General features: G+C 42.4%; 3 protein-coding genes across 4 annotated transcripts; 1 reads left to right on the top strand and 2 right to left on the bottom strand.

Annotated features, from left to right (window-relative positions):
- The first annotated feature begins 45 nt into the window (after window positions 1–45).
- LOC108234543 (valosin containing protein) lies at window positions 46–8,839 on the top strand. The gene is made up of 17 exons (XM_017413784.3): window positions 46–191; window positions 2,179–2,290; window positions 2,459–2,631; window positions 2,713–2,855; window positions 2,938–3,068; window positions 3,151–3,282; window positions 3,617–3,719; window positions 3,828–3,961; window positions 4,264–4,399; window positions 5,077–5,189; window positions 5,414–5,578; window positions 6,601–6,723; window positions 6,821–7,033; window positions 7,126–7,434; window positions 7,648–7,803; window positions 7,911–8,065; window positions 8,282–8,839. Exons 1-17 carry the CDS (start codon window positions 175–177, stop codon window positions 8,385–8,387), a joined length of 2,421 nt encoding a protein of 806 aa, XP_017269273.1. The 5' UTR covers window positions 46–174; the 3' UTR covers window positions 8,388–8,839.
- akr1a1a (aldo-keto reductase family 1, member A1a (aldehyde reductase)) lies at window positions 8,486–12,194 on the bottom strand. Its single transcript, XM_017413792.3, has 9 exons — window positions 12,077–12,194; window positions 11,617–11,714; window positions 11,418–11,537; window positions 11,049–11,200; window positions 10,752–10,947; window positions 10,593–10,642; window positions 9,694–9,843; window positions 9,417–9,576; window positions 8,486–9,331 (listed from the first exon to the last, which is right to left on the bottom strand). Exons 2-9 carry the CDS (start codon window positions 11,695–11,697, stop codon window positions 9,266–9,268), a joined length of 975 nt encoding a protein of 324 aa, XP_017269281.1. The 5' UTR covers window positions 11,698–11,714; window positions 12,077–12,194; the 3' UTR covers window positions 8,486–9,265.
- Window positions 12,195–12,937: 743 nt separating this feature from the next.
- Window positions 12,938–23,909, bottom strand: dnajb5 (DnaJ heat shock protein family (Hsp40) member B5). 2 transcript variants are annotated; one of them, XM_017414014.3, is made up of 4 exons: window positions 23,707–23,909; window positions 21,599–21,865; window positions 20,323–20,984; window positions 12,938–15,017 (listed from the first exon to the last, which is right to left on the bottom strand). In XM_017414014.3, the coding sequence occupies exons 2-4, from the start codon at window positions 21,807–21,809 to the stop codon at window positions 14,784–14,786; spliced, it is 1,107 nt and encodes a 368-aa protein (XP_017269503.1). In that variant the 5' UTR covers window positions 21,810–21,865; window positions 23,707–23,909; the 3' UTR covers window positions 12,938–14,783. The 2 variants fall into 2 exon arrangements, with proteins under 2 accessions (XP_017269503.1, XP_017269501.1); XM_017414012.3 differs by lacking the exon at window positions 23,707–23,909 and adding an exon at window positions 23,290–23,653.
- Between the last annotated feature and the right edge of the window lie 228 nt (window positions 23,910–24,137).

Below are 24,137 nucleotides of genomic sequence, written 5' to 3'. Positions count from 1 at the left end.
TCCAGCCAATCAGAATGAAGGATGCATGAAAGCTCATAGTATAACCGTAAAGAAGGAACGGAAACTACTGCTCTTCGTGTGAAATCACAGAGAACGTTCAGTAACGAAAACCGGTTAAGCCTCTCCAACGTTTAGCTAGAATTTATTTATTTCTATCAATCCAGGTGGACGACCATGGCTTCGGGAGGGGAGTAAGTAGACATGTTTTTTTTGGAATTTGCAAAATACATTTTGGAACAATGGCTACGAACTAACAGCTTTTTAAATGCCTAACGGTAGCTCATGATGCATTAGTTTGTTAAGTTAGCTCGAATGCTAGCAGGGGAGCTAATGGGGTCAGCTACTTCAACCTCAGCCCAATTGTTCAAACGTGTATTACCTGCTGGAAGTTTACTAATAAACTCGCAAAATGCTGTCAAACTACGCAGCTGTCCTGAGCTGTTTAACGGTACCGAGTTACGGACTTGACAAAGCGCAGTCATTGCTGTCGTGCTTGATGGCTAACATTAGCTTAGCAACAGCGTCAAGGCCAAAGCCATCCACCGTCACACCGACAAATTGGCCTATCTGCCAGTTATTAGCCTGCCTTTAGAGTTGGCGTCGAACTGAATCGGGACTAATATTTACCATAATTGACTTGTGGGAGTATTTACGCTGACATGCTAATGGGTTTACTCGAGAAAACGATTGGCAGTGTTGTGGTTACTTTCATGACGACCTGTCCGTAGCTACACAGAGCACCGAAGCAAGCTAGCAGCGTTGAGGCGACACTTTAAATGATTCTCTCTTCTCTCTCCCAGCTTAAAATGGTTTAAATCAAACATCTCTTCAAAATGCGCCAAACAGTTGACGTTTGACGTGTCGCGTTAGAGCTGTAACGTAAATCCCTAGAAGATGGCCCTTGTTAGCCAACAAAGTTTTTTCTTTTTTTTTCTCGGGATTCTTTTGCTGTGTCATCTGGGCTCCTTCGCTCGCCAGCCGGTTAGCTCGAAGCTAACGTTAGCATGTTTTCGACGTGAAACAAAAACCATTTAAACAATTCGTGGCTTTTTTTCTCTCCCTCTGTCTCGAAACGTGCGTCTGTTTATCGCCCTGCTCGTCGGTCCGCCGCGGTATTTTGACTTTGTGAAAGTTTTGCGCTAATTTCCCCCCCGTCTTCAGCGTTTCGTGACCGTCTGATCGGGCGCGTTGAGTAAATACCTGTTCGCGAGCATCAGTGCGTCAGGTGTGTTACGGTTTTTAGATGCGGCCACGTTATATTCCTATAACATAAATCACCACGTTCGCGGAAGTGAAATTAAAATACTTTTTACTGACCAATTTATGTAATTGCAATTGCGGTAAAAGGAACTGATAAGCAGTGCTATAATTTTTATATTATTTTATAATATAACAACACAGATTACAACTGTAGGACTTAGTATTACCTGCAAAGCAGCGGGAATTACTAGTCATGTTTGGTAAAATATTTTAAAATTAAGGTGCTTGTATATTAAACTATACTGACCCCCTGGTAACATAAATGCATCCATTTAAATAGTAATAACTGAAAATTCTGGAATTTCATATGGAAGTACCTAAAAGACTGAGCAAAAACAAAAGCAAAACTTGAGTTTTAATGGAGTCTTAAAATCAAAGTTCATAAAAAATTTATATATTTGAATGGCAAACACAGATGCTCATTTATTCAGCTGTTTGAAAAATGATACAAAGATCCAGCTTTATATATTTTTTAAAATATGAAATCTATTTGCTTCAGAACATCTATTTCACGTTTTGTTATGCAAAATATATGTATTGCATTGTCTAAATGTTTACAGGAATTCAACAAACATGCATCACTTTCAGAGCAACCTGTCAATGCTCTACTTAGGTCTTTAAATTCATATTTGTTTACCAGCTCTATAAACTAATTTAAACGGGTCTTGTTGCAAATGGTTAGATTAGTTTTTCTTGTGATTTTACATTATTGCTTAATTTGGGGTGGGTGAAAAGAAAATTGTACAGTTGGGCTTGTAACAAAAATGATCTAAAAAGGTCTTAATTTGGCTGATAATGCTTTAGAACAGATGATTGTGCTTGAAGGTAAAGTACATTACAAAAGTAGGGAGGTGAATAAAAAAGATGGGTGGTGACTGATTTGTTACCTTTTTACATATTCGCTCTTTCTCATCACAGATCCAAAAATGATGATCTAGCAACTGCAATTCTGAAACAGAAGAACAGACCCAACAGACTGGTTGTTGATGAATCCATCAATGAAGACAACAGCGTGGTCTCTCTTTCTCAGGTAAACATCTAAAAGCCTTTATACATGTCCAACTAATTTCCCTTGGGGTTAATAAAGGATGTTTCTGTTTTTCTGTGCCAAAAACATTTCAAAACCACATGATTTGGTGGGGTTAAGGTGGACAGTAACACAAAGTGCATTTAAATAAAATTTGCTTTGTGTTTTAAGGCCAAGATGGATGAACTGCAGCTGTTTCGCGGTGACACAGTGCTGATGAAAGGAAAGAAGAGGCGGGAGACTGTGTGCATCGTGCTTTCTGATGACAGCTGTTCCGATGAAAAGGTTCGCATGAACAGGGTGGTCCGAAACAATCTGAGGGTCCGTCTAGGCGATGTCATCAGGTGGGCGAAAACAGATTCTTGGATGTTCTTATACGTATTTATTTAAATGTTAAGCAGTGCTAAGTGTAATATTTCCCTCAGCATTCAGCCGTGTCCTGATGTGAAGTACGGAAAGAGGATTCATGTCCTCCCAATAGACGACACAGTAGAAGGAATTACAGGCAACCTGTTTGAGGTCTACCTGAAGCCATACTTCTTGGAGGCTTACAGACCAATCCGCAAAGGTAAGAGATGCTGCCTGTTGTCTAGACAATATTGTATTTAAGTTGGCTTGTTATGCTAAATGTTTGCTCTTGATCTTTGAAGGGGATATTTTCCTGGTGAGAGGAGGCATGCGTGCTGTGGAGTTCAAGGTGGTGGAGACCGATCCTTCCCCCTACTGCATTGTTGCTCCTGACACAGTTATTCACTCTGAGGGTGACCCAATCAGGAGAGAGGTGGGTATCAACCTATGCAGTATGGTGTGAACTTTACATTTGAAAAAAAATTCAAACGTGACCATCTTGTTTGAACGTGCAGGATGAGGAAGAGGCCCTGAACGAGGTGGGCTACGATGACATTGGAGGAGTCAGGAAGCAGTTAGCTCAGATCAAAGAGATGGTGGAGCTGCCTCTCAGACACCCGTCACTGTTTAAGGCCATTGGAGTCAAGGTGAGACACCTGTCTTTAATGTGCTGTGAAAATGGCACTCTAGTTGGATTTTTACTGTGAAGTTCTCAAGTAACCATTTGTAAAATTTTGCTGAATTATTAAAAAAGGAAAAACTTCAAACTGGAGGTTCTAGCACTTTATATACATCTATTATATCTTATATACATCTATTATTGAAGGTTACCTATCTAACCAGTGAATCAAAACCTTGTGATTTATTTATTTTTTTTAAATTTAACTGACATCGAGTCATTGCAGAAGTTTTGACTGACGTCTACACAAAGCTACCTCATCCCCAGGACATTTTGATATTAAAATATTGTTCTTTTTTTAGCCCCCACGCGGAATCCTTCTATATGGACCCCCTGGAACTGGAAAAACTTTGATTGCCAGGGCCGTGGCCAATGAAACGGGAGCTTTCTTCTTCCTAATTAATGGTAAAGAGCACTAATCTTTATTTTTTTTACTCGACACTTCTTTGTTTAGGACTAATGGTCATACTTTATTAGCCTTTTCTAAACTTTAAACGTTAATCTGTGTTTCAGGCCCTGAGATTATGAGTAAACTGGCAGGTGAGAGTGAGAGTAACCTGAGAAAGGCCTTTGAGGAAGCTGAGAAGAATGCTCCTGCCATCATATTTATTGATGAGCTTGATGCAATTGCCCCAAAGAGAGAGAAGGTGAGTGCAAAAAGGCAGGCAGTATAGATGAATAAATGACAAATGCAGATTTTGGTGTTTTAAAATCAGTATTTTAAAGCATTTTCCAGACTGTAATGGACTGAAATTGCCCCATGTTAATTTATCTTTTTCTACATTTGCTTGCAAGTTTTTTTTGTTTTTTGTTTTTTTTTCAGTTATTCTTGCTGTAAAATATAGTTTAAAATTTCCATCGTCTTACTCTAATTAAAAAATTATTAGGACAAAGTCTAGATTAAATCTGACGTGTAAATTACAGAAATAATGTGCATTGTGTTTGTCAGACTCATGGAGAGGTGGAAAGGCGCATCGTTTCTCAGCTGCTGACTCTTATGGACGGCCTGAAACAGAGAGCTCATGTGATCGTCATGGCTGCCACTAACAGACCCAACAGCATTGATCCAGCACTCAGAAGATTTGGTAAATGGTCTTTTATTAGCACACTGAGTTGCTTTGAGGTTTTAGAGCTCTCACAAGTTTGTCAGTGCTCATATTGGTTTAAGGGAATTTGGGGTGTGTCTAAGCCAGTGTTATTAAGTCCAATGCTGTTACATGTAACCTTTTGTTTATGTCATTCAGTTATATTTGCATCATGTATACAGAAGCAATATGGGATCAGGAAAACAAAACTGCTAGAGGTCATTCTCTAAGAATTTATAGGTTTCAAACAGCTTTAAGTTGCACTCTGCACCTTTTAGAAAGGTGCCTAGTGATGACAAACAACATCTAACTCCTTTATTTCATATAATTTAAAGGGTTTTTTCTTTCTTAGTGCAGTACTTGGTAAAAAGAGCTTTTGTTTTGTTGGCTCTGCAGTTCAGAGCCTGCTGGGTCAGTTGCTTTTATCTCTGCAGTTCTACAAGCTCAAGATATGATTGATTGTTTCTGACAGCTTTTACAGAGTGCCTGAAGTGCATTTCGCCTAGTCATCAAATACGCATGTTTGGTTAAACGATGTAAGATGCATATTCTGAAATGTTCTGCAGTATCATAGGAGTGAAAGTGGGGATTTCCTGCAGACAGTTGCTTTTTTTTAACTGTCTGGTTTAAATATTTTGTAAAACTAATGGATATGTTTGAACCCTCACCCTTTCCAGGACGTTTTGACAGAGAAGTGGACATTGGCATCCCTGACGCAACGGGCAGGTTGGAGATTCTGCAGATTCACACCAAGAACATGAAACTGGCTGATGATGTTGACTTGGAACAGGTTTGTGCACATCTTTTTTTTTTTTTTTTTTTTTTTTTTTTTTTTTTTTTTTTTTTTTTTTTTTTTTTTTTTTTTTTTTTTTTTTTTTTTTTTTTTTTTTTTTTTTTTCTTTTGTTCAAGTGGCACCTTAAACACAATATTTATTCTGTAAATTTGTTGTTGTGTCTGAGGGGACACTCTTGAACCACTGAGCTAGATGTGTTTTACTTTTGTTTGTATCTTAGGTTGCTAATGAGACACATGGACATGTGGGTGCAGATCTGGCTGCTCTCTGCTCTGAGGCTGCTCTGCAGGCCATTAGGAAGAAGATGGACCTGATTGACCTGGAGGATGAGACCATCGATGCTGAAGTCATGAACTCTCTTGCTGTTACTATGGATGACTTCAAGGTAAATTTGTGATGTGATGAAATGGGATAAGAGTAAATTCAAATGGAAGTTTATTTATATAGCACATTTTAATAACAATCTTTGTTGACTGAAGTGTTGTACAAATAGTAAGGCATAAAACAGGGAGTGGCAAGAATTTAATGGTCCACTAGAACTGGCATAGTTGTTATGCCAGTTCTAGTCCAAATTCTATTCTATTGTCCAAATAGAATATGTTGTGGTTTGTTTTTATTCAAATTAAGGAACTTGATCTTCATTCATGTTTGCACATTTCTGAGACAGTGTAACAGAGCATGAATACACGCATAACTGAATAGACAGATCTGAAGATCATCAGCACAACAGTAAAAAGATATATTATGCCTTCTAAACATGGACCCCAATAGCTGCATTAATAATGATTATTAACCTAAAACGGATCCTTCAGGTAGTTCACAATTAAGCGGGGACACAGCTGAAACATACATTCCTAGATAGAAAAACGTAAGTTTTACTGCTACAGCTGGAACCATTTCCAGTCTGTACCTTTTAATATCTACACACGAGTCCAGACATGAGAGAAGGACGAGATCTTCTTTATCTAAGGTGGTGGTCAGATCCAGCAATGCAAGACTGCAGAATTGGAGTAAACGGTTAAAAGCGACACTTTAAAAAGCTTTAAAAGGACTGTTTCTGTGCTGAGGTGTGCTTTAAAACCACACTGCAATTTTATGAAAATTACGTTAAAACCGAGGTGTGACTAACTGCCTATAAACAGCTTTTAACTTTAGTTAACAAAGGGAGCTTAAAAATGAGTCTAAAATTAGAAGGGACAAAAGGATTAAAGTTGCTCACAGAGAACAACTTGGCTGCTTTGAATGTTGTGCTTTGAAAGCAGCTGTGACACAACTGGATCAGAGATGAATTATTTAAACCAACAATTCATGGTCCAATGGCATTAAAAACATTCCTGATGTGTGGTTGGATGCTGTCATTGGTGCAGAATAATAACTACAGTAATTAATTCAATTAATGTGTTGCAGTGGGCTCTAAGCCAGAGCAACCCATCTGCACTGAGGGAGACAGTTGTTGAAGTTCCCAACATCACCTGGGATGATATCGGAGGTCTGGAAGATGTCAAGAGGGAGCTGCAGGAGTTGGTGCAGGTATGAGGGAGATCGTATCGGGAATGGATTCTGTTCTGGTTTGAATATTCTCTCTTACTGTTGTTGTTGTTTTTTTTTCTTCATCTACCTAAAATAGTATCCTGTGGAGCATCCAGACAAGTTCCTCAAATTTGGCATGACCCCATCCAAGGGTGTGCTTTTCTATGGGCCCCCTGGTTGTGGTAAGACACTGCTGGCCAAAGCCATCGCCAATGAGTGCCAGGCGAATTTCATCTCCATCAAAGGACCGGAGCTGCTCACCATGTGGTTTGGAGAATCTGAGGCCAACGTCAGAGAGATCTTTGACAAGGTAAGAGGGTTTCAGGTCTATGTTTGCATTTTAAAGCCGATTATGTTCTTGAACTTTGTTTTTACATCACAATTTAAACCATTGTTTTTCAGGCTCGTCAGGCTGCCCCTTGTGTTCTGTTCTTTGATGAGCTGGACTCCATAGCCAAGGCCCGCGGCGGCAACGTGGGAGACGGCGGCGGAGCTGCCGACCGTGTCATCAACCAGATCCTGACTGAGATGGATGGAATGTCGAGCAAGAAGAACGTGTTCATCATCGGAGCCACAAACAGACCAGACATCATCGACCCGGCCATCCTGAGACCTGGCCGTCTCGATCAGCTCATCTACATCCCCCTGCCCGACGAGAAGAGCAGGATCAGCATCCTGAAGGCCAACCTCCGCAAGAGTCCCATCAGCAAGGTGACAGTGCTGCCCTGGACATACAGTTCATTAGAAAAGAATGTAGTCTTCTGTTGGAGCTAACCACTCTTAACTTTTCTTTGTTGAATGATATGAATGAAGAGTCTTCAAGTTCTGTAGAGAAACCTTCAGCTCCTCTGTTCAAGTTATTCAGAGTGTTTTTAGAAACATCTGAAACACATTTGTAAACCAGTTCTCTCTCTTGTCTTAAAGGATGTGGACTTGGACTTCCTGGCTAAGATGACCAATGGTTTCTCTGGTGCTGATCTCACAGAGATCTGTCAGCGGGCGTGTAAACTTGCCATCAGAGAGAGTATCGAGAACGAGATCCGCAGAGAGCGGGAGAGGCAGACAAATCCATCGGCTATGGTCAGTTGTTGCTCTCTCCCTCGTGTTTATTTATTTATTTTCACATCTGGTTGAGCATTTAATCTCTAAACTATTATGTCTAACACTTAATTGTTGCCCTCTCATAGGAGGTGGAGGAGGATGATCCTGTGCCTGAGATCAGGAAGGACCACTTTGAAGAAGCTATGAGATTTGCTCGTCGCTCTGTCAGTGATAATGATATTCGCAAATATGAGATGTTCGCTCAGACGCTGCAGCAGAGCCGTGGCTTCGGCAGCTTCAGGTATAGTTTAACACTTTAAAAGTTGGTGGTAGATTATTATAGAGGGTCTTTTTTTGATTGTGGATCATACATGAGCAGTAAAATAAATATTAGTGACTTTAGCTGTCAAGAAAAGCCTTTATTCAGCTGAGGACAGAAATGTTAAATATGGCAGTGATCACAGGAAAAAAAATGTTCTAAAAACAGACAGATGAGTGACTTTGCTCTGCCTTTCAGGTTTCCCTCCAGTGCTGCTGGAGGCAGTGGTCCAAGTCACGGCTCAGGTGGAACTGGTGGCGGTCCGGTGTTCAATGAAGATAATGACGATGATCTTTATGGATAAAACTACACTGCCCCACAGTGGTCAGTCTTGGGATCACACCTGTACAAATTCTCACCAGATTCCACATTTTTAGGACTTTGTGCTTCTTTCATGTGTTCTTTTTTTCTCTTTTTTTGTATAATTTCCCTTGGAGAAAGCATGTAGCCACTTGGTTTGCCCTGACTTTGATGTTGGATGGGAAATGGGATGTTGAAAATAAAAGATAAGTGATTGCAAATTGTTCTCAGACAGTTGGGGGGGTTACAGGGGGACTGGCGTTTAAGTGGCCTCAATCTGTTTATCAAAAAAAACAAAAACATGACTGGCTATAGTAATGGGATTCAATGCTAGAATTTGGAAAAACATGAAACATATTGCTGATGACTTTTTCTTTTTTAAAATAAACAGTAGCATATAATGTATTACAAATTTGTCAAGGTTATGTTGTTAAAAATAAAATTTCACTAAATGGAGAAGTTAACTCCTGTCTTTATCAGTTTGACCTTTTTTTAAGGAATTTTTGTCCAATTTATGAAGTTTATTTGAACACGTTTTATACAAACAGTGACTGCAACAAAATATCTGACTTATGATTGAGCCTCAACATGGGGATAACCTGTGTTAATGATTTTTTTTATTTACCAGAAGGTTGTTTGTTAAATAATCTGACGAGCAGTGCCTAGAACTGCTATGGGCTGAAAATATAACAACAAAACAACAACAAATGCAGACAACTTAGCTCATTATTTGGCTAAGAAGCAGTTCTGTTACCGACCACTCAGTGTCACTCTGGGGTTGTTTCCCCTCATTTTCTAAGCAATTAGATCTTTAAAAATGTAGTTGTCTAAAAGAAAAACCGGAAACATTTCTGATCTTCCAGAAGTAATTCTGTTGCACTCTCAGTAAGGATCAGAAAAGGGGAAATGAGGATGTTCTGCATCTCTCCACACTCTCTTGCCATCCCTCTGCAGAGGAGAACAAAACAAAACTGATTTTTATAATAAATCAGCCGAAGGAGAGTACAAGGCTTCACAAACGTTGCTGTCTCACCTCGACTGTTGGAGCAATGAAGCGCATGTTGCGGTTCAGCGAGTCGATCAGCTTCATGTCCTCTTGTGACAAAGAAAAGTCAAACACGTTCAGATTCTGCTGGATCCTGGAGGGCGTCACGCTTTTGGGAATACACACCACGCCCCTCTGAATGTGCCACCTGCAGCGCCATGAGGTGAAATTTTCACTTTAGCTTGTGCTGATCAGATATTTAAGAGCTGATCTGATGTAATCCACAGGTTGTGTAAGAGATCACTTTGTTTGTTTCTTGCCTTACCTGAGTATCACCTGGGCAGGAGATTTCTGGTATTTCTGGGCGACGGCTCCCAGTTGGGGATCCTCAAGCACTGTAGGTTCATCAGGAGAAGCCCAGGGTCTGTCTCCGCTGCCCAGAGGGCTGTAAGCTGTCACACTAACTCCCACGGACCTGGGTCAAGGTTAGAGACGCAAGAGTAATGTTGTTTTAAACACTCAGAGCATCAGTGTAAACTGAAAAAGTTAAATTATCTGCAACAATCCAGCCTGAATGATGAGTGCTGAATGACTGCTGAAATCTGATGAAGAAACTAAGTTGTTAAAAGTTAAAAAAAAAAGGTAGAACACAAGCCAAAAGTTGCAAAATGCTAGTTAAAAGTAGCAATGACTTGCTGAAGTAGTAAAAAAATTTTTTAAAATTTTATTTCCTAAAATAAAAAGCTAGCCAAAAGGAAGAAAAGCCTGGCTAAAGGAACCGTAGTTAAAAATCTAAATGTAGCAAAAGGGTGGCCAAAAGTAGCAGAGGGGTAGGTAAAAACTAAAAGTAGCATAAAAAGACAGAAACGAAGAGAACCATGTTTTTGAAGGAAGAGATCTAAGTGTATTTCTATGGGAAAATATGTTTAGATAAAGTAAAGTCTAAAAGTTACTAAAGCCAAAGGTCAAAGCACTCAACTCCTGAATGAACTGAAGGTTTGTTTTATTTATATATACATTTTTTTATATATATATATATATATATATATATATATATATATATATATATATATATATAAATAGGTAGATAGATAACACACACATACTGTAAGTGGTTAAAGTAGCTCATGTGTAGAAGTAGTCATATTCCAAAAGTTATATGGAAAACAGTGAGAATGCCAATTCAGCATCCAGACTATAATATTAGACAAACGTTAAACTGACCGACAGTGTGCCAGGAGGTCTGCTTGAGAAAAATAAGGGTGGCATTCCACCTGTGGCGTAATACAAGACAATTATTAGTTACAGTTTCCTGATTCCCCCCACTCCCATAATATGATAGATTTTTTGTTTAACACAGTGTCCAGTTGTGTATGTTTGTACCTGGTTCATGACAGGTTTGTGTCTGGCTGTGCAGAGGATGTCATCAATCTGCCTGGCGTTGAAGTTGGACAGTCCGATAGCCTTAACGAGACCTTTGTCTACAAGCTTCTCCATGGCTGTCCAGGTGTCTCTGTAATGTGTGTCAGAGTAACGAATACTTCCATCTTCTCGTTGAGGCATGAGCTGCTTCCCCGGCCTGAAACATCCACACGCTGTTTGAGTAAACCGGTTTATAGTTTCACGCTGATTCCAGGTCACGTGATGATGCAATAAATGACTGACGGTGTCTCCACTCACTGAAAGGCCATGGGCCAGTGCATGAGGTAAAGATCCAGGTAGGAGAGACCCAGGTGGGTCAGACTGCTCCTGCATGCCTCTTCGACATCCGCCGGGTCGTGCTTGGTGTTCCACAGTTTGGAGGTCACAAACACCTCCTCACGGCACAGAGCCTGAGGGGTTAAGTGGACCTTGAGATGGTCTTCTTTTGTTGTATGTTTTACCATTTAAGATAAAATGTGGAACTGAACTGAGAAAATATTTGGACTGATATGAGAGGTCTTTAAAATAGTATTATAAAGACTGATCTTGAGCTTATATAATTTATAATAGAGCAGGGAGGACATGGCAACCCTGACATATAAATGAGGTTTAACTGGAGTTTCTCACTTTTCCTGGTCCAACCCACAGAGCCAGAGCTTCTCCAACCTCCGGTTCGTTGCCATAAATAGCAGCACAATCGATGTGTCTGTATCCACACTGGAGGGCTGCCAGCACTGCCTGCTTCACCTAAAAACACAAGCATACACCTAAACCATATCCTTAAAACTACGCTCTGCATTACCTGTGTGAGTGATTAAACGTCTACCTGTCCTGGAGCACTCTTCCATGTGCCGAGTCCAATCATGGGCATCCTCTGCCCCAACGAGAGGGTCACAAACGTGCTCATGTTTCAGCTCTGAGGACCTGATGGTACGAAGACGAGAGGGTGGGTGAGGTGTCCCCTCATTAATCTCCTGTAGATGTGGCTGTCCCATCATCGAGACTAAGAGCTCAGACCCCTGTTACTCATTATCAGCCAGATCTGGATTCATTAACTTCTCCTTGCAGCTGGGTTCGAGTGTATTTTTCCAGCATATCCATGTTAAAAATAACTGCAACGCAGCAGAAGTTGTTACACGGTTCACTGACTGTCTGCTGCATCCTCACCTTGTGGAACAATTTGTCCTTTAACTAAAGCAGCAGACTCACATGATTAGAGTCCAAACAGACTAATATCAGAACATTTAAATGATCCTGAAACACTGGATTGGGATTTCTGTTCCTACCTTGAGGCTGACAGATATTCCGGTGGTCAGCTGAGCTGTGTGTCTAAATGAATTCTGGCAAGCTGAGGTCAAAGTCCATCTCTGTGTTTATCTGTAACTCACTCTGATGGAAAGTGTCCAAACTCCAGTGTACATGTGGATAAACACAGATATTGTTTCTCGTGATGAAAAGAAGTTTTGCTCTGATAGCAGGACTCTGTAACCATTACCAGTTTTGACTTTCATACGTAGGTTTTAACTTAGATTTGGCATTCCAATACACATGATTGTTCATGTTTTTATAATCTTTAGCTATTTTTGTACCTTTTTTCACATCTGGTGGATCATTTTATCTCTAAACTATTATGTCTAACACTTTATTGTTGCCCTCTCACGGGAGGTGGAGGAGGATGAACTTGTGCCCAAGATCAGGAAGGACCACTTTGAAGAAGCTATGAGATTTGCGCTCCTTTCATCACTTTTACATCATGTGGCTTGCATTGCATTGTTCTGTAACTTTTTCTTTTTTCTTTTTTACTTCCAGAGCGTACTTTGTTTTTTCCAATGACATATATACTATTTTATAAGTCATTGGTTTTTATCTGCCAACAGCACCACCTACTGGTGCCACAGCAACAAAACAAAAGAAAACATTTATCCTTCATATACTGTATGTCAATCTGTCTGCTACATCCTCACCTCGTGGAACAATTTGTTCTTTAACTACAGCAGCAGACCTACATGATTAGAGTCCAAAAAGACCTGTATCAGAACATGTAAATGATCCTCAAACACTGGATTAGAAAAGCTTGGCACTTGTGATTTCTGTTCCTACTTTGGACACAAAGTCAAAGAGGCAGAAGAAACTCGAGTGACTCCAACTGAACTTCACACGTCTGGTTTATTTGCTCCATTAATAAATGTTAATAAATACTGTTTTGTTTTTTTTTGTCAAATGCAGACAAGCAGTGACAGGGAGTCTCTCAGCGGCAGGACAATCACACATTCAGACATTCAACTCTCTCCCACCATCTTGTTTCTGCCACTCTCTTTTACAACATAACCGTTCATTTGTAATGCATTTTGACATTTTTGTGCAAAAGAACACACACATATATATGACTTATAAGGAACTTCCTGCCCAACCCCATGCTCATACACACATTTTCTCATTGTTGTAAACTCCAGCAGGAGGAGCTGAGGAGGTTCCAGCTCTCCCACCTGCAGCAGAGACGCACGACAGCTGCAGCAGATCTTACAAAAAAGCCTGTTTCAAACAGGGTTTTCCACCGGCTGAATACACGTAAAAGTTCAAAGTACGGACGTCGCAGAGGCCAGAAGCTGTTGTCGAATCACAAGCCAAAGAGCAGTCCCCGGTGTGGTTTATTTTTGGCACCGCTCACATTAGCACCAAGACATGGCCTTCAAAAAGCCACGCGAGTCGAAGGGGAACACACACGACCGAGCAGAGTTCGTCAGCGTAGCCTCGACTCTTCGCTTGAAAAGATAAAGCCATGCATCCTCCCCTCTGGGAAAATCCAACTCGCACTTTTGTGGCACTTCACATCGAAAAAACACTGACAAAAACATACAAAAACCTTCGTTCTCGTATCAAATCGCCCACGGAAAAAAAAAACAAAAAAACAACCCCATCCCGGCTCACTGTACATACAGTACGATATAAACTTTACATTGCTGTTTGCCTAAAATTCTCAGCTCCTGGTGGGAAATACTGACACAGCATAGGGCATCATTTGTTGTGCACAAAACATGGCTGTTTGTAGATAATAATTACAGCGTGAACTAGGTTCACATATGTGTTAGGACTCTGGGCTAAGGCACCTGTATGTCCCTTAGAAACTGAGCCAGGCTAATCAGTTATTGGCAGCCACGCAGCCCAGAAGGGAAAGCACCCATGTTACGAGCAGACTGTAATATCCACGCTGTTACAGTATATGATTGTCATTTCCAGATTGTTCAATTCAGCAGAGATAAGCTAATATAAATTGTAATGTAATGCAACTAATTTAGGGGAAAGGCTCATCATACAATCCCAGTTCTGAAAAAAAAGAAGTGGTAGAAATTCATAGTTTACTCATCTGATATGTTTACTATCTTCGATTGTGATTAAAAAATGGGTTTATAAGATTTGCAACTCATTGCATTCTGTTTTTATTTACATTTTACACACAGATTTGGGTTTGTGCTGAAGAGCCTGTGTTCTTCAGGGGGGTAATGGTTTATTGGATGCAAAATGTTAGAAAAGGAAATGTCAGAGGGGTGGCTTTCTTAAAAAAGTTTTACAGGACACATGGAAGCTGCTGGTACACTCAAGATAGAAGTAACAAAAAAAACAAATTTTAAAAAAAACTTTTAGAAAAGAAAATTCTGGAAAAGGAAATGTTGCCTTTTAAAAGTACCTCAGACTTCCTCCTATGACGAGAAGACGAGGATCAGAGAGCTTGGACAGCTTATAAAACCATTCATAAACTTGTAAAAAACAGTTCCGAAAAGAAGGTCCGGTAAAAGCCACAGTTTTATGTTTGTGTGTGAGTGTGTGTGTGTTGGGGCCAAAGGGCAAAAGACGTGTTTAAAAATGAAACGAATCCTGCATTCTTTGTCCTTCAGCTGTCCAACAAGCTGCAGCATCTGTTACACTGTATGCACTGACGCAGGATGTGGGGGGGGGGAGTCGCTCCATAGGTGGAGAAATCAGACGTGTGCGTTTCTACGACTGGGGGAGGTGTTGTCTGATGATCTCTCTGGACTGAGGGGGGATCCTGTCGGGGAAGCGGACGGAGAACTCCACGATGAGGTCACCGCACTGCGACGGGCTCTTCGGGAGAGGGAGGCCTTCCCCTCGCAGACGCTTGACCGTCCCTGGCTTGATGATGTCGTGACAGGGCAGCGAGATGACGCGGTTTTCCAGCGTGGGAACGCTAACAGTGCAGCCACACAGCGCCTGGAGAGGAGAGGACACGCAGAGGGTTAATGTCTTTCGAAAGAGCGACGGGCCGAAGCCACAAATATCTCAGTGACTTCATGTTTCCATGAGGTCAAAACCTGAGTTTATCTTCTCCGCTGCAAACCTTTGTTGAGTTTTCTGTTTAGTATGTAATGTGCACAAGAAACAGAGAAAGAAAACATCTTCCTTGACAAATCACTCAGCACCGGAGTACAGCACTGCAGGATGTGAGGAGCAGCCTCTGGAACAGGAACATCAGGAAATTGGCAGGGGGAAAAGTTTTCGGGTCTTTGTGTGCGTTAAGTGTGTCAGCGGCGCACACGGGGCTAATTTTAGCAACCGTCTCATATCTCTGGCTAATGAAGTGAGGCAGGAATCGGCTGAGCTCGTAAATAGTTGGAGGGCTCGTCAGGTCCATGCAGTCGTGTCCGCGTGCACACACACACACACACTTTTCCACAGTTCGTATCGCGGTGCTGCATGAATCCAGGCCGAGTGTTGAGACGCGTGGGCATAACGGCTTCACAGGCTTTCCGCTGAGCATCATCCACCACATTTACACCCAACGGAAGCACCTATTTTAGCCCCCACCTCCAGGAGCGAATTCCTTCATGAATAACGGACTCATTAAAAAAGTCATAGGAGTAACTGTTACAAACACAATCAGGACACATAATAAGGTCAGGTGTGAAGAGACACAAAGGGAGGATTGTTACAGATGGTTACAAATGAGAAAGGTTTATGTCAGGCACACGGGAAATAATGTAATGTGTGTGTGTGTGTGTGTGAGAGAGAGGTCATGTGCATAAAGTTAAGAGTTGTACTTCAGCACACAGAACAAAAACTTCTTTAAAGTTCTTTAATGAAGTTGTTTGCAGTTGATTTTGTATTTTGGGGTTTGATTTGTGGAGTAATTATTTAAACAGGGAGATCCTTTTATATTTTTGTTCATTTATAATTACAAGGCTACATCAATTTGTTTTCTTCTTCCTGCTCCTTTTTTTGGTCGTAAACTGGGTATAAGTTTGTCTGCACCCTGTCTGGGTTTGTATTTGTGAAGTAAGAATGAACTAAATGAATTTCTGCTGCCCTGAATGTCTTAACGTCAGGGTTTTCGTTATTAATGTAAATCTGACAACATTTTGAAATAATAACACCACAAAATTGCTGATTGTCCAGTTTATAAACTATTTACCTGCTTGTGTTAACTCAATGTTAAACTACTAAGTTTTGACACTGGCTTTTATGAAATCCTAAACGTGCCCATGAACATGTTTTTGACCTCAGATAAAGTGGTAATATTTTACCACTGCGTCAACCTTCAACTTATAATCTTTACTCTATTTATAAAGCTTGGTTGAATTAGAATCATGAACATATCTAACAAACACTGTTAGTTTGTTGTAAACGGACCGAACTGACAGAAGAACACTTAGTTATTATCCGATCATCCAATTTAACATCCATCACCAGTGATTATCTCGCATCCTGATCACACCGGCCACAACATCATGACATCTTGGACCGCATGCACGACACAAGACCTCCTCATTTGTAGGTTGAACTCATCTTTAGGCTCAGACTTCATTTTGCTGTGATTCATACATCTCTAATAGCCTCATGGCTGCACACAGTTTCAAACGTGCACATTTATACACAGCACTCAGCGGCACCTGTGTGGCAGTTCCTGCTGTTGCAGCTCCAGAATCATATATCAGACAAACGACCTGACCTAATGTCGAAAACAATATCAGCCACGTCGGTTGGAGGGAGAATCACGTCGTGGTTATACGTCTTCAGAACGCACTTCCATTTCAAAGGTTGCCTAATGAAAAATATCAGGATAACCCACTAACCAAAGTGATTAACTCATCAAGTGGCAGACCACCCAAGAGATAATGAATACTTGTGTTGAATACCAGCAAAAAGAACCTAATGAGTCTAAAAGAGGCTGGGTTATGCATATTATAATCAAGATTGACCTACTTTTCAGGTGATAAGTGCTTAGCTGTGTCTAGACTCAGACTGATATATATTGTACACAAATGTAAATATTGCAATGATTTCTCCTGAACTTACGAACTCTTGTCTCCGTTTATTTAAAGTCCAGCAGCGCAAACGGAAATGTGGGCCATGGAAGCTCAAGTTAAGCAGCTGCATCGGAGGGAAGCAGAGATTTCTAGCCTTTTACCCGCAAGCTACATCACGGTTCAACTCAGCCCATCGCTGTGTCAGAGGCTCATTGTCTCCTGAACAGTCCCATTGACAAACACGGGTCTTACACACAGAGACAGGTTGCCATGACGCTTGACACACACCGCCAGCTGATCTCCGATTGCATAAGACTCAGCGCAGACAACACCACCATAGAGACTGACACAAACAAACACATATACTTTCAACTACATTTGAAAAGCTCCTTCTCTGGATTTAAATGAATTTCTGAGGGACGCAGCCTAATAATAGCTGCTTGACCCCGGACACTGTGTTTTGCTGTTGCTTCGGGGAGCAACAGAAAGTGTCCTCGCGGGCCAAAGCGTCCTCACAACACTGTGGGCTGTTTGCCCGGCTTGTCTTAGGAGCTGGCAGCAAACGATGATGGCAGACGTGACGGGATTAAAACACAATAGCGGCTAAAAATGTATGTGCCGCCTCGTTTCCAGAAACTCAACAGCTATGGTTATTTACCTGATGGCGGAGGCAGAGCTGTCAAAAGCCGTCCACCGCAGTTAGGACATACTTATCTCTGAATGTGGGTGTTTGCTGCTGAACCGAGAAAAGCATCAAAAAGCTCTACATCAGATGACACGAGCACACTGTAGGACCATCCTTATTGCCATATTGTGTCTTCCTATAGATTCAGATGTAGTTTGATTTAAGAGTCGAATCTGAGCTACAATCTCCTACTGCATCCGATCGCTGTGACTGTGAAGACACTGCAGGACAGAAAGAGTCTCCCAGGAGTTTCATACCAGCTGTCAAACAGTCCTGGCAGCAATAAATTATGACTGTTTATTGGGGCTTGCTTCTGGCAGCAAACACAACTGAGCAACCAAATAGCTGGGGAAGCTTCTAATAGTCAAAATATGACAAATTATTCTCCCAGACATCAAAATGTCCAAGCCTTCCACTTCTGTTTTTGGTCCGCCCAAAGGAGCGCCAACGTTTTTTGTTATTCATTCGTGGAAACAATTAGCATGTCGGTGAGGCTGTATTCTCTGCTGATGCGTCGAATGCCGTGTTTAACGGCATGTGGAAAGTTGTGTAACGTGCAGCGTGCGTGTGGTAATCTGTTTCTGGTGCAGCATTTTTTTAGTGTTACATCTTCCGAGAAAGCAGAGCAGAGAGGAGCACTGCAATATGAGCTCCTATTTGCTTTGGAAACTAAATCATCTGACCCACTTCCCTAATATTCCCCGGATACATCCCCCAGCCCTGCCTCATCTTCCCTTCCTTCGCCCCGTCTCGCGTTGAGGTCCATCAGACTTAAGTCTCTTATCTGTCTGTGGTAAGAAGAGAGGGTTTTAGCTGGGTGGGAGTTCTGCAGTGCAAACCTAATCACGGTGCAGGTTTGATTAAGTACCAGCTCCTGCTTTAACGTGACAAACTCTAATACCTTCCACCGAGTGCCGTGTGAAGCCGCTGCCGTTCTTCCCTCTGCATTACTTCGGTGCTGACTTGCGAGGCTCGGGGAAGCTTTCACAGAAAAACAAACTGAGGACAAAAGAACTCCAGTGAAACCTCTGGCGCTTTGGGAACACCATTAGGTCGAGCACGCGGGCTGCGGCCAAACGAGAGCGGCGACATTATTAGAAACATTGAAGCTGCCCTGAACTCGGTGCCCTCGTACTGCAGGAGGGGCCAATTAAATGTCCTGACAGCCACATTTAGAGCAGCCTGGATTGTCACCCCTGCGACACCACCATCCATCTCTAACTGGATGCGTTTGCAGATATGCTTGAAGATGCGGTTGCATGGGAGTTTATGTGTGATGTCCTGAGGTGTTTATGTATATATGATTTCATACAGCTGCAAAGAACAAGTGAAGAGGATGGCTTCATGTGTGTCACACAGGGACACCACATTCCCTCTGCTGCTCTCACACCACACTGATAGAGACTCTGCAGCTACTGATCCTGCCCTCCAGCAACAACCGCACTCATACACACACCCTTAACATCCTGCTTAGGATATAATCCCACCAATAAATGACACACGGCACGTCTCTCTGCATGAACCAATGGTTGCCCAGTTTCAAGAAGAAAAAACAAATTGTGATTTGAGAGAATTCGCATTTTCTGTGAAAATTAAGAATGCCGAGTTTCTGGTGGAGCACAGTCCGGGTCTTTGCTGAAACTTCCTGAAGAAGCTCCGAGTTGTTAAAGCTAAGAGGAGTAAAATGCTAGCTGAAAACCAAAAACTGAAAAATACCAACTAAAACTAGCAAAACACTAGCTAAAAGTAGAAAAAGGCTGGCTAATAGCAGGAAGGAAAAGGCAAGTTAAAAGTTTCTTACTTTTAATTTACTTTTAGTTTCTTACTTTTTTGTCTAGAGTCTACTTTTGGCTAAAAGCTAAAAGTACCAAAAGGTCAGCTAAAGCTAAAAGTAGCAAAAGGCTAGGTAAATGCTAAAAGTCGCACAACAGCAGCTGAAGTAGCAAAAGGTTAGCTAATAGTTTAAAGCAGGAAAATGCGAGCTAAAAGCTACAAGAAGCAGAACAGTAGCGAAAAGCAAGAAGTAGCAAAAGGTTAGTTAACAGCTAAAAGTAAGAAAGGATTAGCTAAAAGTAGCAAAACCTAGCTAAAGGCTAAAAGTAGCAAGAGGCTAGCTAAAAGCTAAACTAGCAGAACAGTAGCTAAAAGCTAAAAGTGTCAAAAGGGGAGCTAAAAGCTAAAATTAGCAAGACAGTAGCTAAAAGCAACATTAGAAGACAAAAACAGAGACAGTATGCTGAAGCAGATTTCAAGGAGAACAATGTTTTAAAAGGAACTGAAGGGATCTCAGTGTATTTCTATGGGGAAACTATTTGTAAATAAAGCTAAATATTTTGAAAAGTATGGACGTTATAAAAATCAAAAGCCACAGCACCCATCTCCAGAGTGAGCTGAACGTTTTGGCTGAACATCTAAAATAGCACAAAGTATACAGAAGTAATTAGGTTGCAAAAAAGTAATAAAGAAAGAAAAATGATGTGTCCAGTTTGCTCTAAAATTCTCTTGTTTCTGCTCATCTGCAAAGAAAACTAAAATGAAAGCGCATGCCTAAAACATGGAGAAGAAAAACAAAAAGGGTTAGGCGCACCTCTTTCAGACTTATCTTGCAGTTATAAATGATATTGGAACCATCTCTCCTGAAGTGGGGATGCCCTTTGTCTTTAAGCACAAAGACTATGTCAGCAGGAATGTTCTCGGGGGTCTCGTCCCCCTCCTTTGGGAAGGTAATCTTGGTACCCTCTTTCCAGCCCTTTTTAATGACAATGTTGAGAATCTTGTCCTCCGTCCTCATGCTCCTCCCATCAGGGTTCAGCCTGCGGCGGGTGATCTTCATGCGCTTGGTGCACCCGTGGAAGATCTCTTCCAGGGAGACCTTCAGCTCGTGGACCACTGGAGCATCCTGCTGCTTCCGGCTGGTCCCCAAGCGTTCCGACGGTGCCCCCCTCCTCCTGCGACCCTCCCCTGGGAATCCATTGCTCATCCCCCCCGGAAAGCCAAACTGTCTCCCAAAATGAGCAAAGGGGTCGTCCTCATCCATTTCCGCATCCTGCTCCACGCCGTTACTGTGGTCGTTGTGGTAGGAGAACCCATTGGAGCGGCTGTGGCTGCGGTTGGAGCCAAAAAACATGTCGAAGGGGTTGGAGCCGCCGAAGAAGGAGGCAAAGGTGGCGTGGGGGTCTCCGTGGAACGTGTAGTGGTACGTGGAGCTGCCGGGAACGCCCGAAGAGCTGCTGCCTCCGGTCTTCAAACCTGCAAAGAGGAAAAACGTGATAAGAATGTGGGACTGCATGTGCACACACCTACACGCCCACCCGGACGAAGGCAACCGTTTACACAAACTCAGAAACCAGACGCAGGACCTGGCTGTTCAAAACACACAGAGCGGTAACAGCAGAAAGAAGAGTGGAGCGCACGTGGGCGGTAAAAAAAAAAATCCCACAGCATCACTGATCCTCCAACAGTGCACACATCAGATACCAGGCCACTCCATACAACAAATACACACACACATATACACAACACCTACAAAAGCAAACTCCAGCAGTCGCTGCTATTCATATCCCAACCACAGAATGATCTTAAGCCATCTGTCAGTCAGCTAACACACACACACACACACACACACACTACACTTGTATTAAGGTAGACAAGAACATATTAGCCTTGGTAAATGTTGCTGACACTAATAACCAACAGCCACACACATCTCTGCACATAAACACAAGATTATTACTTCAGTGACTGAAGCTCTCCGCTCCAATATTGGACCTGCTCCTGAGGGCTCACAGACAGAGCCCTGAAGGCTTCGCTGCCTGCGCTCTACGCAAACCTTTACTCAGTTACCAGACTGACGGGAGCCTCACCTTCCTCTCCCAGCTGATCATAGACGACCCTTTTCTTGGGGTCGCTGAGCACCTCGTAGGCCTCCGCGATTTCCTTGAACTTCTCCTCCGCGCTGGGGTCCGTGTTCTTGTCAGGGTGGAACCGGAGCGCCATGCGGCGGTAGGCCTTCTTGATCTCATCCTCGTTGGATCCCTTGGAGATGCCTAAGGTCTTGTAGTAGTCCTTCCCCATATCCCTGCACTCTCAGGACTCAGAGGCCCCTCTTCAGCTCAGGCTGTGGTCAGTCACTGGGGAGAGACAAGATTATTTATAACACTCTGGGATAGACGCTACGCAAACCAACAGAATACTGTATATCCAGATGTTGGTATCCTACAGCTCATTAAAACAATATTTTATTTCATGTGAAAGGTGGTTCCGTTAAAAGCAACCGTCTAATGAATATCTGCATACCTTCAGTGTGTGATACAGTAAACAAAAAATGTGAAAAAAATGATTTGTTGTTTGTTTTACAAAGACATGCTAAAGTAGTATGGACATATTTGTTGATATCTGTAAAAAATCATGTTTCAAACCAAGTGTTTGACCTTAATGAGTGTCACGGGTGATTTCAAGCTTCTCATTAGGCATTCAGCCTATTAAAAAGGAACAAACGTGTCACTTGGTGGTTTGGTGTTGTTGTGTGCACCACATGGAGCACAGAAAGCAAAGGTGAGAACCTGACTGACTGAACCCCCCCCCCCGACTCTGGGTTGATCGGACAGCAAATGCAAATGGTAGGGATAGATCCAGGGAAACCAATCAAAACCATTCAAGCTGAACTCAGAACGAGGTACGTCACTTTCTGATCGCAACAAACGTCACATTTTCAGTCATAACGAGCTCCACTGACCCAACAGCGCTTTACTAATAACAGAAAAAACCACAAAAAAGCCAAACAGAAATTTGCCAAAATGCACATGGACAAGCCCCAAAGTTTCTAGGACTGACGAGACAAAACCGGATCTTTTTTTTTTTTTTTTTCTGGGCTCTAGCTGCATCAGTTGTATGTTTCTGATTACTGTAGAAGGCTACCAACAAATCTATCTGCGTCCGAATATATACATATTTAGGCAATGTGACCAGGCACTCAAGATGTCTCCTTTGAGGTGTTACTGAGAAGTCTATAAAGTGATGTGCCGGGAACACAGAGTGCTGATTTGTCTAACTGTTGCTATGGCGATATCGTTGGTGCTGATGTAGCCTGAGATGGAGTGCAGAGGAATCCCCTACATCTGCTTCAGTAACCGGCATCTACATCAGCTCTGCCTGGAAGTTAGGCTCCTCCTGAAGGTCCTGGACATGTCTGATTGTAAATCTAGCCTCTGATGATGGTGATGATGATGATGATGATGATGATGAATGGTCTGCACCTCTTTGCTGTGTCCCCCCCATCCACCCCCCAGCTGGACACAGACCCACAGGAAAGGAGAAACCCTCACACACAAAGACAATGCAGACAACTGGCATCTCCAGAGAGCACAATGGGGGCAGAAATGTAAGCCCAGTCTAACCTGATCCCTCCAAGAACACATCCAGACACAGGAACAATGTACAGCCAAGATTAAAAAAAATATATAAAAAACCTTTAGAATTTCTACCCGGATCATATTAATTCACAATAGGAATCAGCCTGTGGGAATTCAGCAGCAAAAACGAAGCGAACCCCTACCAGAATGTTCTGTAATTTCGGAATCAGAACCATCGCTCCTCTCCGGCTCCGGTGTGTCCTCCCTGCCTTCAGCCGCGCCGTCTGCCCCGCCGCTCCGGTTCCGTTGGACCCTTATAAAGTGACGTCAGGAAGCCGGCGGGACCACAGGTTCGGAAATAACCGGTGAGCAAAGCACTCGAGTCCCGCTGACGTTTCAGTGGAAAACCTCGGACGAATGCCCGCCCGGAGCCAGAAAACACCCGGTCCTAAATCCGTCCCGCTGGGACAGAAAGAGCCCGGACTGTCCTCCACCACACGCGGACAGAAACCAAGAGCGAGGGTGGGACAAATAAAACTAAACAGTCTGAGACGACATGAATCCTGCCTGAGCTTTCCTGTAAAACTTTACAGCATCGAAACAAGAAAATGAATCCTTACCGAGCAGCTCTGTCCGATAATGCACCCCTGACTGAAATTCAGGAAGAGCCCCAGCCCCCCTCCTCTTCCTCCTCCTCCTCCTCAGCCACAGGGAGTTTTTTTTTTATCTTTTAAAATTTTGCCATAAGAGTCTAAATTAGTGGTTTGAACTTTCTGTTTCCATAAGACTGACCGGGTGTTAGGTCTGTGACTGAAAAGCTGAGTCCTGTTTGGATTCTCTATAGCCTGAATTAAAAAAAAAAAAAAGTAGGTGTTCGTGCGCGTGACCGTACAGTCGTGCCTTGTGCCTGGATGGAGTCGGTACAGACCGCTGAGTCATGTGATGATGACTCCACACACCCTCACCTTCATCTTCTATCTTTGTGAAGACAAAATCAAAATCATGCAGTCACATCCCCAAACAAGAAACCACTGAAATCAACACACACACA

Source organism: Kryptolebias marmoratus, linkage group LG1 (assembly GCF_001649575.2).
Source record: "Kryptolebias marmoratus isolate JLee-2015 linkage group LG1, ASM164957v2, whole genome shotgun sequence".
Lineage (NCBI taxonomy): Eukaryota > Metazoa > Chordata > Actinopteri > Cyprinodontiformes > Rivulidae > Kryptolebias > Kryptolebias marmoratus.
Note: the sequence above shows the minus strand (reverse complement) of the source record. Positions and strands in the feature narration are given on the sequence as shown.